The 17,877-nt window shown below is 44.9% G+C and overlaps 1 protein-coding gene and 1 pseudogene across 1 annotated transcript; one reads left to right on the forward strand and one right to left on the reverse strand.

Annotated features, from left to right (window-relative positions):
- Positions 1-294: 294 nt before the first annotated feature.
- LOC117853414 (uncharacterized) lies at positions 295-2,254 on the reverse strand. Its single transcript, XM_034735784.2, has one exon. It carries the CDS (start codon positions 1,774-1,776, stop codon positions 874-876), a length of 903 nt encoding a protein of 300 aa, XP_034591675.1. The 5' UTR covers positions 1,777-2,254; the 3' UTR covers positions 295-873.
- A 6,147-nt stretch (positions 2,255-8,401) lies between these two features.
- LOC140222561 (uncharacterized) lies at positions 8,402-10,295 on the forward strand (annotated as a pseudogene).
- The last annotated feature ends 7,582 nt before the right edge of the window (positions 10,296-17,877 follow it).

Raw genomic sequence — 17,877 nt, forward strand, 5'->3', positions numbered from 1 at the left:
TATGGACTCACAACCTGCAAAATGCTTAAGCATACCAAACTTGCATATTAATAAGTATTAGCACCAAGTCTACCAATTTCGATCCTCAATGCATTGGATACCACTAATTCAAGCTCTGAAACTTCAACGGTTAGCACAGTGATATCAAGAACTGTGTGGCGCCCTAGGAACATCACCCCATCGTTGCACAGTAGACCTGGCTCATGGCCCACTGCTCAACGTCCAGTCCACATGGGCACATGTCCTCTCGTGTGCATGCACGCACCGGCGCCCATGAATTAGATGTTGGCCACCACCAGGAACGAAACGATGGCTAGCTCTCTATCTCACGCTCGCAACAAAAATGCAAGGGATGCACACTAGCTTTTCTTGCTGCCGGCGACGAACGCCGTGGAGCCGATAGCTCCGGTATCTCGGCACTTGTATTTCACTGGACTCGGCAAAATGAACAGAGGAGCGCAGGGGCTACAAATAGGCCACGGACTTGCCAGGAGCACTCCTCCACATCCGGCCTTCCTGCCATGATCCGCATGACATGCACAACGTCGTCGTGAGCCATTCGCTCTCCCGGACAACGTGGCCATCTTCATGCAGATCGGCACCCGCACACACGACCCACTCCGTCCACTAACAAACTAGCGATTGCTACGTAACTACCTACACACACGCATGTACACGACATGCAGCTGAACCTGACCCTATGGACCTAACCAGACTCAAACAAACTGCAACGCACGCACGCACGCGACCTGACTCAGACGCGCCACCATGAACACACCATGGCACGGCACACTCGCACGCCACCATGAACACGCCGTGGCGGGTTTATTCCTAACAATCTCCTCCTAAACTCGACACGGCGGAACTCGATCTTCATAGCAGCGTTGCTTCCTCGTCGACGTCGGCGTACAACGCCTTCTCCTTCTTCTTCGGGCAATCACGCGCCATATGCCCGCGCATGCCGCAGTCGAAGCAACGACCGCGGTAGCGACTCCTCCCGCTCCTGGAACTTGTGCTGCTTCCGCCGTCGTCGTCGTCCTGGCCGCCGCCACCGTGACCGCCATTGCCACGACGTCCGCCTCCTCCACGCGACCGCGCCTCCCACTGAGCCTTCGTCAGCAGCAGCTGGCCATCGTGCGCAACCTTGGGCACCAGCTCCAGCTCCGCGTCCGCCTCCTCTGCCACCTGCAGCTGGCCGACAAGCTCGTCCAGCGTCATGGCGTTGAGGTCACCGTGGATCTCAATTGAGACCGCCACCTGCTTCAGCTTCTTTGGCACGGAGCGCAACACCTTGCGCACCACCCGAGCGTCCGGCAGCACCTCGCCAAAGTCCTTCAGCCTCGCCGTCAGCCGCTCGACGCGCACGCCGAAGTCCCCGACCGACTCGCCGTCCGTGAATGCCAGATTCTCAAACTCCTTCATCAAGCGTTGCACGTTCGCCGCCTTGACTCGATCGTCGCCGCCTCGGAGCCGCTTGATGCTCGCCCAGGCCTCCTTCGCCGACGGCTTCACCACCAGCGCCGCCCGCATGTCCGGCGGCACGCCACGGCAGATCGCCGCCAGCGCCTTCCGGTCTTGAGCTCTGTCCTTGCTCTCCTCCTCCACCTTGTCCCATAATTCCAAGGCCTCGAGGGAGAGCTGCATCACCAGCGCCCACTCTTGATAGTTGCCCTTCGTCAGCATCGGGAATTCCACGACGCCGCCGGCCGCCAGGAGCCGCTCGCCGCCGCTTGAGCTGGAGCCCTCCTGTTTGGTCGCGTCGCCGATCTTCGCCATGATCTAACACGGCTCTGGTACCAAATGTTGGCCACCACCAGGAACGAAACGATGGCTAGCTCTCTATCTCACGCTCGCAACAAAAATGCAAGGGATGCACACTAGCTTTTCTTGCTGCCGGCGACGAACGCCGTGGAGCCGATAGCTCCGGTATCTCGGCACTTGTATTTCACTAGACTCGGCAAAATGAACAGAGGAGCGCAGGGGCTACAAATAGGCCACGGACTTGCCAGGAGCACTCCTCCACATCCGGCCTTCCTGCCATGATCCGCATGACATGCACAACGTCGTCGTGAGCCATTCGCTCTCCCGGACAACGTGGCCATCTTCATGCAGATCGGCACCCGCACACACGACCCACTCCGTCCACTAACAAACTAGCGATTGCTACGTAACTACCTACACACACGCATGTACACGACATGCAGCTGAACCTGAACCTATGGACCTAACCAGACTCAAACAAACTGCAACGCACGCACGCACGCGACCTGACTCAGACGCGCCACCACGAACACACCATGGCACGGCACACTCGCACGCCACCATGAACACGCCGTGGCGGGTTTATTCCTAACATTAGATCACGGCAAGGCTATCACCGAATCAATGGGGAGGACGATGAACGAGATGGCGTGTTACTTATCCCCTCCGGCCGATACAATGTCTCCCGTGCATCGATGGACCACACCATTTGTCCAACTGTTGGGTTCTCTGCGGCTGGCAATGGATCGTGCGATTGCTACGTGCATTCATTGCATGGAAGCATATGGAAACATTTCGTGCTCGCTTGCACTGTTTGTGTATAACAGCCGATCATCACCGTACCTCGAATTATTTGGCAAATGTCACATTATCAGTTAATCTAAGAACTTTTAGTCTCTTTCGAGACAGAATGCACATACACATGAGATAGACACATCTTATTATGTTTCTTTTTGCAGGTAGTAGATACATCTTTATGTTGACAGAAGCAACAAGTCCACAAAAGTAAATTTTACATTGGTTAAGAATTTTATTGGTCCTCTTTGGTAGAGAGTTCTAGTAATTCCTAGCTCCACTTCAAATCAGAGTTTATAGACTGAAATAAAGTGGAAGCATCCTGAAGCTTGGGGCCGGCCAAAATAATTTAAATATCTTAGCATCTCCAGCCCCCCAATAAATATTTCCCAATAACTACTTAATAGGGATATCCTAATATCACTTTCACCATTATTGGAAGAGTTGCTTTGGGAGAGTCACAACTCCGCCTTTATTTAGGGAGGGTTGGGGTGGATTATTGGGTTGTTCCAATAATTATTGAGAAAAGTGAAAGGTAAAGGGAGACTGCTGGAGCACTATTTTCTTATCAACTCTCCCAATATGGTAGTTGGATTGGGAATTGAGGAACTGCAGGAGATGCTCTATTAACTTAGAAATAATGACTCATGGAAATCTCAGTCTTGATCTCATCCGACTCTATCCAACGACAGAGTCGAACTCCTCGATCGCGACCTGATCGAGGGCGCCCAACCGAACATGGTTGGCGGGCCCCCATCGCGCAGTGCTATAAAGAGAAGGGTGGGGGCCGGAGGTGTAATACCTGCCATTTTTAGTCATCAAAGTGACTCTGAAGAGATGGAAGCAATCTATGAAGAAAAGAAGAAATTGGCCAAAAATCAAATTCGGGTCAAATTTGACCGAAATTTGACTTTTGAATTCGAAATTCAGAAAAATTCGGCAAAAATATGGAATGGAGATGTAAGAATGATTAGAACTTAAAGATCAAGATTTGGGACAAGATTTGGTTCTAAATACCTCAAGAAAATCAAAGAGAGAAATTAAAAATCAAAGTACTGTTCCCTGTCCGACAACAGGAATTTCAGAAAAACAGCATAAAGTTCATTTTTGGAAATTAGATTCTGTTGAATTTTTCAAATAAGTGAATCCAAACAACTATACCATATCAAAGTATGGACTTTGGACAAGTATCTTCAGGTGTTGTTGATCAGGAACAGTGAGGGGAACAAATTTAAATTTAAGCTCAAAGTCAGCACATTGTCACGGGTTGACTGTCTTGCTGAAAATGGCTAAGTCTGAAACAGCAGCATATAGTCAAGTTTGGAGCCAATTTCAGCAAAATCTAGTGCAAAGGGTATAAGTGATTATGGGAAAAATGGAATCCTTGGATGTTGTAGAACACAATTGGGAAGAAGTTGGACTACAAGAAGAGGATTTGGACCACCGAAATGATTCACCAAGTCGGGCAAATGACCACATTGCTTAACTGACGAAACTGAATGGAGGGATACAAGGGTTCAGTCATTTGCCCGAGAAAAATTCAAATTTGAAGACTTTTGGATGTTTATCTCGAGCGAAGGTTTAAATATGAATTTAAAAGCTCAAGATTATCTACAACTTTGGTTAAGACACATATGCACCGTCGGATTGAAAATCGACCGCAATTTGGGTTTGAAGTTCGGGCGTCAGAAAAACAAGAAAAGGGGGAGGGGATGACAGAGCTACGCTCGACGTGTCGCCGCCGGCGCTCTCGGTCGCCAGCCAGCACGGCAGCTACGCCACCTCCTTGCCACGCAAGTCCATAGGTAGGCCACGGTGTCGTTCATGCGTGCGGTAAACCGTTCGTATATCTACCGCTCCCGCGCCGCCCGTTTACCGCCGTTCTTTTACCGCCGCCGCTCCTTCTGTCCAAGCCACCGCCGCCGGGTAAAATTCCCCCACCACACCACCGCTCTCGTCGATTCCCTCCGTCCACATCTCCATACATACCTCACCAACAACCCTAACCACTTGTTGCCCAGCTTCCCAGCCGGCGTGCCAGAACCCGCCGCAGTTTCCGTCCGCCATCGCCGTACCTCCTGCTCACGGTGAGCACCTCCTTGCGCTTGCTCTCTTTCTTCTTGGGTAGTCGTAGGCAGGTCCTTGGGATGCTAGGAAGGTGTAGCAGTAGTCGTTGAGGTAGGTTGTGTCGTTGTCGCGCGTAGCCGCGACCGGCCGTAGGTGCTGCCGCCCGCCGCCGTGGAGGGAGTGGCTCCGGCCATCTCCCGGGGAGCTGTCACCGCGCACGGGTGCGCTAGGGCATGGGGATGCTTCCCCGGCCTAGCCCCGTCGCCGGTATGGCGCCGGCCGGCGAGCCGCACCGCCCCCTGTCGCACGCGGGATTTTGGCGGGAGGAAGAAGAAGGCGCTGGAGCCTCGGGCCCGCGCATCAGAGGGGAGAAGGAGGAAAGGAGGAGGCCGGCCGAGCGCGGGCGTCGGATGGGCCGCGGTCTTGGAGGCCTAGGAGCGCGTGCGGTTGGCCGGTGGGAGAGAAAGGCCGGAGGCCCAGGAGAAAGGCAGGCCGAGCTCGCGAGAAAAAGAAAAAGGAAAGGCAGGCCGTGGGCTGGTGCCGGTCCGGAAAAAGAAGGAAGAAAAAGAAGAATCGGCCCAGTAGGGCCCGGCTGGGGGAGAAATAGGCCGGCGGGTAGTATGAATAGGAAAAGGGTGGGTCCGCGCCACGGGCCCAGTGCAAGAGAGAGGGGGTAGAAGAGGGTCGCGTGAGAAAAGTTGCCGCGAGTGTTTTTCGGGAAAAATTAGATTTCCTTTATAGAATAAATAGTTTAAATCCGAATCTCACCATTTAAATCACAGAAATTTCTAGGAGTGTCCAAAATTAGTGAAACCAATTTTGTTAGGCTTGTTTTATTTTCCTTTATGCATTAAAATTTTTATACCCTATAAAAATAATAAAAATTTGGGTATTTATTTAATGCCTTTCTTTTAAGGTAATTAAATAAATACTTAATCTTTATTAAATGCATAAAATATGGAAGAACATTTTCATAACCACAAATTATTATTAATTCATATGAAATTAGGTTTTAAAGTTAGAAAATAATTATAACATTTTCTAAAAATAAAAGAAAAGGCCTTAAGTAAGGATAATTAGGGAAATAAAAAGTGTGGGCTAAATCTTTTCGGGTTTTTGTGTGTTAGCTTGCAACTTTATCATGATAAATTGTATAGTCCTTGTTGGCTTGCAACTCTATCATGAAGGAAAGTTGTATAGTCTTATATTCAAAAATTTGCATTCCTAACCCCTGCATATGTTATGCTATAGACCCCGAAGCACCAGAAGGAGATTACTCGGAATATTCAGAAGGATCTTCGGAGTTTGAGGAAATCTTTGAATTGGTCCCCTGCGAGGCCAACCCTTCGGATAGTGCTAACTTTTTAAGCGAACAAGGCAAGCCCCGGTGCATTACACCTATTATTTTGAAGTCAATATTTCATGTGTCCTGTATTTAGCTATTGCTATATGCATGCACTAAGTCTAGGAGTTGCTTGAAACCCATTCTTGTGCATTATCATACCTTGTTTTAAGGACATCTTTGCCACTTGTTCAAACCTTTAGTAGATAACCCAAGTCTAGAATTGCTTAGTTGCTTAAATGCTTGGTTTACCAACCTTAAGGAAAAAAAATGAGTCATACATGTTAATTATGAAGAGATGACTTGGAAATTGCGAAGCGGGCAGAAGTTAGGGATGTAGTTCTGTCTGCTAGATTAATTTGGTTAAGGCCCGATTTGTTGTCTTAACCTTTGATCAAGTGATAATCATTTGATCACTTACTGGGTATGGGACCAGTAAAGCCCAGTAGGTTAGTAAACTCTCTGATCGGGAATACTTCGTACCCGCACTTGACGTGCTGGAGATTGGCAGGGGCGTAGCCTGAAACTCACATGGTGATCGGGCCAGACGTGGGGTCCCATGTGGGGGTGCGTCCCTGGGTCCGGGTAGTCTTATTCCCAATCATTGGATTTGCTAATCGAAAAGCCGTTACGTACGACCTGGACAGTCGTATATAACTGGTGATCAGGGTACTCTCCTGCAGGATGTAATATGATCCGGATCGCCGCAATTCTCGGTTATGAATGCACTTGATCACTGTTGAGCATCGTAGCATAAATTCATGAATGTCATATCTTTCTGATAATGATTGGTGTATGACTTAATACCTTGTTGTTCGCAATTAATCTTTTCTCATCATCTAGAATGGTTAGGTAACAACTTAACTCAAATAAAAGATAAAACTAAGGCGTCACTTGTAGTAAGTTTTTTTGGAAAAAATTTATCAGCCAAGTACACCAAAAAGCTATCATGTACTTCCAAGAAAAATTATTATATTGGTTAGTCGGGTAAGACTTGCTGAGTACACCGTACTCAGGGTTATCCCTTGTGGCTATCTTTTCAGAAGCACCGCCGGAGTCCACAGAGGAGGAAGCCCCGAAACCCTAGGGTATTGTTACGAGTCTCACAATACCCTTAGAAGAAGTCTCATAATGCTCATCTCCATCCGAACCGTTTATATTTGAAGTCCTAGAACTTTGTCTAACACGGCACTGTTAAGTTTGCTTCAAACTATGTCTTGTATTAACTCGTACCTCTTGTATGTATGTAAAAATGTAATATTTGTTGATGCTATCACATCGCGGATACAATCCTGATGTATGGCTATGAGACACGACGTGGATCTTTCGAGGAGTCCTAGGGACACTCGACGGACAACCGGACTTATACTGTTTTAAGTGCATTTTGGATAATTGCTGCGTCGACAGCAATTAGGCGCATTTAAACCAGTTTAAGTTGGACGGTTCCGCCACAGGAGGCACACATGCTAAGGTTCGCCGTGCCCACCAAACCCACCTGACAAACCCTAGACCCAATCGAACTAGCGCTGAAGCGGCAGGAAGTTCCACCACCCCAGCGCCACCCTCACCGCTATCGTCTCTGCCCTTGCAACCGATGCCGCCGTCACCACCATGGCGAGCTCATCCTCCTAGCCTGATGGTCGGTGACCCTACTCTCTCTGTCTCTCTCTCAACTCTCAGTTAGCCATGAGACATCTTGTTGATTTTAGTCTAAGTTAAGTTAATCCCCCACTAGATTCACCCTAGAGATCCAAGTAATTCAATCAATGGTATCAAGAACCTAACACTAGCGTGTAGATCTAGTCGGGGAGGTTTCTGTCTCAGCAATTAGAAGGGGATGATTCAAATTAGAGGAAGAACCCTAACCCTAAGGAGTTCAAGATCTAAAAACGATAGCCGCCAAACCTTCAACCGACGGTCGCTGATAGCCAACTCTAACCCTAAGTAGAAGGGGAAGTGAGAAGAGAAAGTGAAAAGGGGTCGATGACTCACCTCTAGTTCACCCCTCGCCAGATCTGCTCCGGGAAGAAACGCTGGGGTTGCCGACATTCCACACCGGTGGGGCCCAGAGCAGCTTAGGGGGAGGGCCCCCCTCGCAGTGCTGCTCGACGGCGACGTGCTCACTCTCAGGTGAACGCGCGCTCCAGCGAGAGGGCCTGCGGAGGGGCCACCGAGCGTCGGGCTTCGAGCTCTGCGGCTAGCGGAGGGAGCCACTAGGAAGCCACGCGCGCACCGTCAATCTTTAGTTCGTTGTGCTACCGCCTCACCCGCTCCGCTCGGCGCCGCCGCTCGCCGGCGCTCGCTCGCTCACTCGCGCTCCAGCAGCTGCGCGGGGAAGGGAAGAAAATGAACTAGGGTTTCACCGGGAGCAAGCAGCCGGGGGTTTTGATCACTCGAGAACCACGCTCAGCCGTCGATCGCGAACGGACAGTAGAGATGTGTCGGGCTAAGTTTGTGCCCACGCGGGAAGAGAGTTTGCCGGCCAGGCCCAGGTTGCGGCCTGGCAATGGTTCGCTGGCGTCCACGCTGGTTGGGCTGGACCGTTTTCTCACATGGGCCAGCAGCATAGTAGAGATTAGGCCCAGGTGGGCACGGGGAAGCTGGCCCGCGGCTCCGCCGCCTTGCGCACTGGGCCGCTAGCAGGCCGTATTCTCGGTCAGGCCGTATGAACAGTAGAGATTGAGCCCTTTTCTTTTTTTCCTTTTTCCAATGAGTTTTCGAATTTTTGGAAATTGAATTAAGGCTCATATAAAATTAGTTTTGAGGAGCTTTTCCTGTGGGTAAAATTCACAAATTAAGTCTAAGTCTCAGTAGCAACATTTTGCTGAATTTTTTTAAGTATTTTTTCCATCTATTTTTCTGATTAAATTGGAACTAGCGGGAAAATTTAATTGGAAAATGGATTAAGAGTGAGACAAGTTGAGAATAAGTAATGATATTTTCTATCATATCTTTAAGTTCAGAAAATTATCCTAAGCTTCCGCTGTGTTAAGTTTAAAATAATTTGAATTTTTTTGCATTATTTTGCCAATTTATGCATTAAGTTAAGGATTTTAATCTATTTTTCTAATTGAATTGGAACCAACGGAAAAATTTAATTAGAAAAAAAGTAATTTTTCTTAGTATAATAATTTTATCCACTAACCAATATTGTTGATAAGATTATTATAGTAGCAAGTTTTATTTTATCACTATTGATTATATTTCTGCCCAACGGTGATATAGAATTAATATTGAGAAGTTTCATGTTTTAACTTGACCAACTTTGAATTAACTCAAATTTTTCTAAATTTTGTTTTCAAGCAATCCATTAAGTTATATCTCATCCATAGAGCCCCTCAATGGAGGGAATTACAGCTCTTAGCGAGAGAAGATTGAGATAGCGCTTGCGTTGTCGGATATTGATCTTGCACTGACAGTTGCATGTCCCATTGCTCCTAAGGACCCTATGGGGGGTGAAAATGAAAGCGATGAGGATTTCACCACCCAAGTACGTGAGCATGCACCTGTTAGAATGAAGTACGATATTGATCGTGCACAGTGGGATTAGTCGAACAACAAGTGCTTGATGGTGATTAAGAGCTCCATTGTGGAGGCTATAAGGGGAGCAATCCCAGAGTGTACCACCGCTAGAGAGTACCTCAGGAAGGTCGAAAGTCAGTTTACCGGCTCTTCAAAGGCTTTACTGAGAAGTACACTAGTGGTGGGGTAAGGGAGCACATATTGAGGATAAGCAACATGGCATCTAAGCTTAAGCCTATGGACATGGGGCTCAGTGATGAGTTTCTAGTTCATTTGATCTTTGCCTCCCTACCTAAGAAATTTGAGGCTTTTATTGTTAATTACAACTCACAGCCTGATAAGTGGGCATTGAGAAGCTCATTGCCATGTGTGTGAAAGAAGAGGAGAGAATTAAGGGCTCACGTGGTGATTCTATCAACTACGTGAGGTAAAATAAGAAGAGAAATTATTATAGCAAGAATTCTAAACCACAAGGAAAACCTCGGTGGGACAATACCTCCTCTTCTAAGGTACATGGAAAGGCTCCACAAAATGATCACCATCAGAGATCAAACCATGAAGTGGTGGTGGACAAGGACACTTGCAAGTGGTGCAAGAAGAAGGAACACTATCAGAAGGATTTTGTGGATTTCCTGAAGGATCTGTATAAGAAAGGTGAGGACCTTATTACATTCGTAGATGAGTCCTTGTATTTAAGTTATGCAAAATATACTTGGTGGATTGATTCAAGTGCAACTATTCATGTTGCAAATTCATTATAGGGATTCCATACGAGGAGGACCCTGCAAAGAGGAGAAAGAACCATTAAGGTAGCAAATGGCATCGAAGCTGAAGTCAAAGCCATTGGAGAACTCCCATTAGAATTAATTGATGGTTTTGTACTTCATCTATGAGATGTTCTCTATGTACCCTCTTTACGTAGAAATTTAATAAGTGTCTCACGCTTAGACAGTGATGGATTTGCTTGTCACTTTGGTGATGGACAATGTAAGATTAAGTTTAATAACAAGTGTGTTCGTCTTTCCTTCAGACAAGACAAGCTTTATTTGCTATCACTTGGTGAGAATGTGAATATTGTAAGTACTGAGAATGTGAATGCCTCGTTGTCTATGAATGTAAGAAATAAGCAGAAAATAATTGATGACGTATCTTCAAAATTATGGCACTATTGTTTAGGCCATATTTCAAGGGGGAGAATTGAATAATTAATTAAGGAATCAATTCTTCCGCCCTTAGAATTTTCAGATTTAGAGAAATGCATCGATTGTATTAAGGGAAAATATGTTAAGAAAATTAAGAAAGACACCAAACAAAGCATAGGAATTTTAGAAATAATTCACACAAACATATGTGGCCCATTTCCTGTGATATTTATGGATGGTTATGATTCATTTATAACATTCACAAATGATTATTCATGTTATGGCTATATTTATTCAATTAAGGAACAATTAGAAGTGTTGGATAAATTTAAGATATTTAAGGCTGAAGTAGAAAATCAGCATAATTTAAAGATTAAGATAGTAAGATCTGACCGTGGGGGGAGTACTACAGTCGACATACCCCATATGGCCAAGTTCTTGGACCTTTTGCAAGGTTCTTGCAGGAAAATGGCATAGTTGCCCGGTACTCCACACCGGGCGAGCCTCAATAGAACGGAGTAGCTGAAATATGCAACCGTACATTAATGGATATGGTGAAAAGTATGATAAGTTACTCCACTTTACAAATTAATTTGTGGATGGAGGTATTAAAAACTATCATTCACATTCTTAATCGGGTTCCCCGTAAGTCGGTGTCTAAAACACCATATGAGTGGTGGACTGGAAGAGAGCCCACACCGAACTATTTGCGTGTGTGGGGCTGTCCGGCTGAGGCTAAAGTATTTAACCCAAATATTGGGAAACTAGATCCTAAGACAATCAGTTACCATTTCATTGGCTATCCAGATAAGTCAAAAGGTTATCATTTCTACTATCCTGACAAATATATTAAGTTTGTAGAAATGAGACACGCTGTCTTTTTGGAGGATGAGATGATTAGGGGGAGCATGGTAGCTCAAGAAATTAGCCTTGAGGAGAAGCGGGTATATGTACCCATTCTGATGATTCAGGAACCATTTTTCTCAATATCTGTTACTGCTGCACCGACAGTGCAGGACACTGTGGTAACACCATCTGTTGTTAGTTCTCCCATGGCAACAACAAATGAAGATGAGGAACCTATCCTTCAGGATTCTATAGAACCTATTGTCACACATGAGGAAGAGCTGCAACAACCCCATATGGAAAATGTGCCAAATGTTGAGGCTCCCAGAAGATCTTAAAGAGTTAGAAAACCAGCTATTCCTGATAACTACGAACTCTATGTTAGCGAAGAACTTCAAATGGAGGGAGATCCCACCTCATTTAAAGAAGCCATGAGAAGCGCTCACTCATCGAAATGGCTTGAAGCTATGGAAGATGAAATGAGATCTATGAGTAGCAATAAAGTCTGGGATTTAGAAGAAAAATTCCTAAAGGAGCCAACATAGTAGGCTGTAAATGGGTCTACAAAATAAAATATGACTCCAAAGGGAATGTGGAAAGATATAAACCTCGACTTGTGGCAGAAGGTTTCATGCAAAGAGAAGGAATATATTATAACGAGACATTTTCTCCAATATCATGTAAGGATTCTTTTAGAATCATAATGACTTTAGTGGCACACTATGACTTAGAATTACATCATATGGATGTAAAGACGATATATCTCAACGGGGATTTGGATGAAAATGTTTACATGGCACAACCCAAAGGTTTTGTCGTGGAAGGAAAAGAACGTATGGGATGCCACCTGAAGAAATCCATTTACGGATTAAAACAAGCCTCCAGACAATGGTATTTGAAGTTTGATGAAACAATAAGAAAATTTGGGTTTAATGAGAATAAGGAGGACAATTGCGTTTATGCGAAGTTCAAGAATGGGAAATTCATTTTCCTCATCCTGTATGTAGGTGACGTCTTACTCGCTAGTAGTGATGTTAATTTTCTATTGGAGACGAAGAAGTTTTTATCCTCGAATTTTGATATGAAAGATCTTGGTGAAGCTTCATTCATTTTAGGAATTGAAATTCACTGAGATAGAAGAAAAGGGGTTTTAGGATTATCGCAAAAGGCATACTTGGAAACGATTCTAAAGAAATATTGTATGCATGCGAGTAAACCTACACCTACTCCCATAGTCAAGGGCGATAGATTTGGAAAATTTCAATATCCCAGGAACCAATACGAGATCGATCAAATGAAAGCGGTCCCATATGCTTCAGCTGTCAGAAGCTTAATGTATGCTCAAGTATTTACACGTCCTAACTTATCTTTTATGACCGGGTTACTTGGCAAATATCAGGATAATCTAGGAATAGATCATTGAAAATTGGTAAAGAAGGCATTGTGTTATACGCAAGGCATGAAAGGCCTAATGTTAACATACAGAAGAGTTGATTCCCTAGAAATAAAAGGGTACTCAGACTCAGATTTTGCAGGAGATGTAGACGATAGAAAGTCCACGTCAGGTTATGTATTCACTCTCGCAGGTGGAGCCATATCGTGGAAAACCTCCAAGCAAACCGTCATTGCATCGTCCACGATGTATGCTAAGTTTGTAGCATGTTATGAGGCCATGGGACAGGCAAAATGGCTAAAAAAATTTGTACCCGAGTTGAAAGTGGTAGACAGCATTCAAAAGCCACTCAAGATATACTGCGATAATGAGCCAGCAGTGTTTTATGCTCACAACAATAAGTCAAGTGATGCTGCCAAATACATTGACATCAAGTTTTATGTTGTGAAAGAGAAAATCCAGGATCATACCATTACTCTAGAGCATATAAGAACAAAGAAAATGCTCGCGGATCCGCTCACGAAAGGCTTACCGCCCAATATGTTTAGAGAACACTTAGCCGGCATGGGTTTATAGAAAGCCTATGATCCCTGGATACTAAGGGCCCAGAATAAGAATCTATTTCAAAACAGAAAGGTGTATTGCAGCTGTTGAATCTGATAGCATGTAACCGACTATTATGATGAGGCATGCTCTATACACTGATCTATAACGAAATGGGTGCTAAGTTAAGTATTCCAAGTTTAAGACTAAGCTTAAGTATAAGATGATATCAAGGGGGAGAATGTTAGTTTTGATCTCACCCAACTCGATCCAACGGCTGAGTTGAACTCCTCGATCGCACCCTGATCGGGGGCGCCCAACCGAACATGGTTGGCGGGCTCCCGTCGCGCAGCACTATGAAGAGAAGGGTGGGGGCTGGGGGCACGCACGCCAAGGTTTGTCGTGCCCACCAAACCTACCTGACAAACCCTAGACCCGATCAAACTAGCGCTGAAGCGGCGGGAAGCTCCGCCGCCCCAGCGCCGCCCTCGCCGCTGCTGTCTCTGCCCTCGCCGCTGACGCCGCTGTCACCGCCATGACGAGCTCGTCCTCCAAGCCCGATGGTCAGTGACCCTACTCTCTCTGTTTCTCTCACTCTCTCGATTAGCCCTGAGACATTTTGTTGATTTTAGTCTAAGTTAAGTTAATCACCCGCTAGATTCACACCTAGAAATCCAAGTAATTCTATCAATGTCATGTACCCTTGATCCAGCTCCATGAATTCTTAGAACTAGAATAACCAGCTCTAAAAACCTTTTAGGAGCTAGAGTTATGCCAAAGAGGCTCTTGTTTCTGAGTTCGACATGCAAGCAAATTAGGCCCTTACATGCAAATAATGGGAAAAAAACTAAGTAAACTTACTCGCAAACAATGCAAAGTTTGGAATCAAAATTAAAATAGCATAGTAGGGTCGGGTAAGCCTCATGTTTTCATGCTTGGGCCAAAGCTCAATACTTCAAGAGTCTGCCTCATGTAAGGGCTAGAAAAAAAAAACCAAGATACATAAGAGAAACTAGTTAAATTAAAGGCACAAAAATTCGAGCCGGACAAACTCAAACGTGAGTGAGCAAACCTCAGCAATCTACTCAACATTATTAGAGATTAGAGAGCAGAGTTCATGAAGCAAAGCAGAGTATAAAATAGCGGACTATTCGGAGTTGCTGAGTTGGTTAGACATCTTGTTCCATGTCTTTGGCAAAAGGTCAAAGCCAATTGTTGGCTAAGCTGAAACCCTGATCTTTTTTCCTCCAGAAGCTCCAAGGGTAGCAGGTGAGACTGCCATCTTGGAAACGCTGTCTGTATCATTTACCCCAAACAAGAAGAAAGAGATGGACAAGATGACGAGGGTCATGTGATCGAGTGGAGTGGATACTCGAGTGTACTGTACTGCAGAGAGATTTGGTTCAGCTGCCCTTCCGTGAGTACTGCAAGACTAGACGGTGATACTCCTCCTCCATATGCACACGGCTCATGATTGGAATATACACAACTGAATGAAGTTGTCAGAGAATCAGAGTCAGAACTCGTGCCCGCCCTCGCCGTAGCATCCGGCCGGAGCAAGCCACCCACCCTCCGGTTCACGTGCGCCCGGTCCATTTGTGAGGTCCAAACGCGCCACCTCTGTCCATGCATGGATGCGGCCAAACGAAGCTGACCATACATCTGTCCGACTGAATCGACAAAATCTCCATGACTGACTGATGTCGTAACCACCGGGTTAATTTTATCGCCTCAAGATTGAGTGAGCTCTGATGAGCACACTTTTCAGTTGGAACCTGCAGGACTTAGCCTGGTGCGTAAAGATAATTGTTCTTGCACACTCGTCCCTGCAAGAAGGAAAAGATGCATTACACTTGCAGTTTATTTGCTGTAAAGGTGCGTTCCAAAAAGAAATAATTGCCAATTCTTTGAAGTTTGATGGACGTGCCTTCCGCGAAAACCCTCCATGTATTGTTTTCTAGTAGTACTACACAGAATATCCGGCTCCTTTTCGCTATCTCCAGCATCAAGAATCCTTCCCGCATGGCATGCTTGGATAATGTTGTAAAAGTTTGTTTGGAGCGGTTAGCCGCTTGTTGCTTACCACAAAGCAAATCTCAGTTGAGCACGGAGCAGCATCTTGATCGCAAAAATCTCAGTTGAGCACGGAGCAGAGATACTTTCACTTGGAAGAGAGAATTTTGCGATAATTTACATTGCCCAATATTTCAAGAGAAAGGGGGAGGGTGTTTGCGCTTTGATCTAGCTACTTAACAAGTGTGGGGGAGGGTGTAAGCTGGACTCAATCCTTAGGTCCCAGATTATGGTTGAACAAGTATCCTTTATCGGGCTATATGGTTGAATTGAAATGTCGTTGTTTTTTTAAAGACATAATGACGTTATTATTTTACAAGGCAAGAATAATACATCCGTTTCTATGCAGAGTTATGAGAAATACAATGGTTTGGGTATTGCAGGAGGAGGAGGCCGAGCACAATTGCAATAGGCATTCCTGAACAATCAGTGGCAGAACTTAGCAACAAATGTGGGGGAGGGGGTAAGCTAGAGGTAGTTTGCGCTTTGATCTAATTAACCGGTGAAATTAAGGTTCTCCTTAAAAATATTTGAGAGGGGGTAGTTTGCAAATATTTGTGCTAGAGGTAGTTTGCGCTTTGGCAACAAATGTGGCAGATCTTGATCTAATTGCCCCTTTAATCTCCGGAAAGCTCCACCACTACAAGTTCCAAGGACCGGAGAATGGGAACTAATTTGCACCATAAGAATCTCATTAGGTTGTTATGGTACTACTACCAAGACGAAGGAAAGTTTCATGCCTACGAGTATACACATAACAGCATTGACAAATTTTGGTACAATGGTAAGCTTGATTCTCTTCTACTAATGAGTAAAAAGTGCATATTCGCATAGACCAATTCACAAAGATTTGAAGCCACACAACGTACTTCTCAATGAGAACTTCAACCCCAAGATCATTGATTTTGATCTGTGAGATTGTATGATAAGCAAAGGACTCATGAGAGCACAAAAATAGTAGTTAGGACATTACAAGAGAAGAATCTAACCAATAGATGTGCTAATCAATATTTTCTATTTTCTTTGTATAAAATTGTAAGGACCGATTAGCGAAGTAACTCGTGGACTGGGGAGGGGGCATTGCCGCCCCTCCACCCACACACACATACTCCCTCCGTCCTGAAATACAAGGCATCCTAGAATTTTTAGGATAGATTAAGGAGGTGGGCAAATATCTCATATACCCTTACCTAATGGTAATACAAGGCAAGTTTTCCGGTTAAAAATATTTTAATTGAGTTGATTGAGTACTTGCCAAAAACTCCTACGACGCCTTATATTTGAGGACAAATTTTATACCCTTAGATACCTTATATGGACCTGTTCACTTCAGCTTATAAGCCGGCTGAAAAGCTGAAACGGTTGATTTGTTGTGAGAGGAAAACACTGTTTGGTGGCTGATAAGCCGGCTGAATAAGCTGAAGCGAATAGGCTGATATTTCCACATGGAGGGAGGACACTAGTTCTGCCTCCCGAACAATAGAAACAGTGTTGGTAATCTCCACGAGTCATCCATGGAAGTCTACTAAAAAGATGCTTTTTTAGTGCCTTCCATGTGCTTTTTCTGCATAACTTATTTTTTCTCTTATTTTACTATTTCTTATTAGCACCATAAAATAGCATATGATAAGATTGTAATAATAGATGGATGAGTGCATGCATGCAAAGACCATAATAAAAATTGTTAGTTTTCTTCTAATAAAATCAAGAGGTGTTGATAAACAAACATCGTTGTGAAGTAGCCGGGACTTGCACTAGATTATTCTTTCGTTCCCAATCAATCAACGAGGCAATCAGGACGATTACTGGATCCAAAGCTCGGCATTGTCAATTTCCAGAGGAAGAGACAATGACAAGGATCGATCATAAAAAAACGCAGGGCATGTTTATAATCACTCATGGTTGGTCATGAAACTAGTCTTTTGTCTCCATGTGATGCACTTGTAGTTCTTTTTTTAACAATTTAAAATGTAATGTTGGCACTGTTTGACGAACTAAACATTTGTTTCTCAACTTCAATCACCGGCGTCCTTGATTGCTCGGCATATAGGAAGAAAAAAATCGCTAGCGGATTCTGCTCTACCTCATTTCTTTTACTTATTTTTTCTAGTACGGGAATCCTGAAGGTATGCTTGTTGTTTTAGCCCCTAGTAGTTTGGTGTGGGGTCTCCTCTTTAGATAAATGGCCTTTTCTTGACTCTTGCCGTCTTGCTACAAGATTATAGTGTTAGCACCAAGTATTATAAAGTTACAGAAAATTAATCTCTGCCAGTCCGCGAGGGAAACTATTTAGATAGTGTTTCTCGCCAAAAAAAAACTATGTTAATTAGATAGCGAACTAGTGATTATCTGCCACATAGTTTACAGTAGGTCATCAATGAGTGATAAAACTA

The sequence above is a fragment of the Setaria viridis genome, chromosome 4 (genome assembly GCF_005286985.2).
Source record: "Setaria viridis chromosome 4, Setaria_viridis_v4.0, whole genome shotgun sequence".
In the NCBI taxonomy this organism is placed as follows: Eukaryota; Viridiplantae; Streptophyta; class Magnoliopsida; order Poales; family Poaceae; genus Setaria; species Setaria viridis.

Bases quoted from the DNA above. Each gene is read 5' to 3' on its own strand.
- LOC117853414 (XM_034735784.2), bottom strand. From the start codon at position 1,776: ATGGCGAAGATCGGCGACGCGACCAAACAGGAGGGCTCCAGCTCAAGC.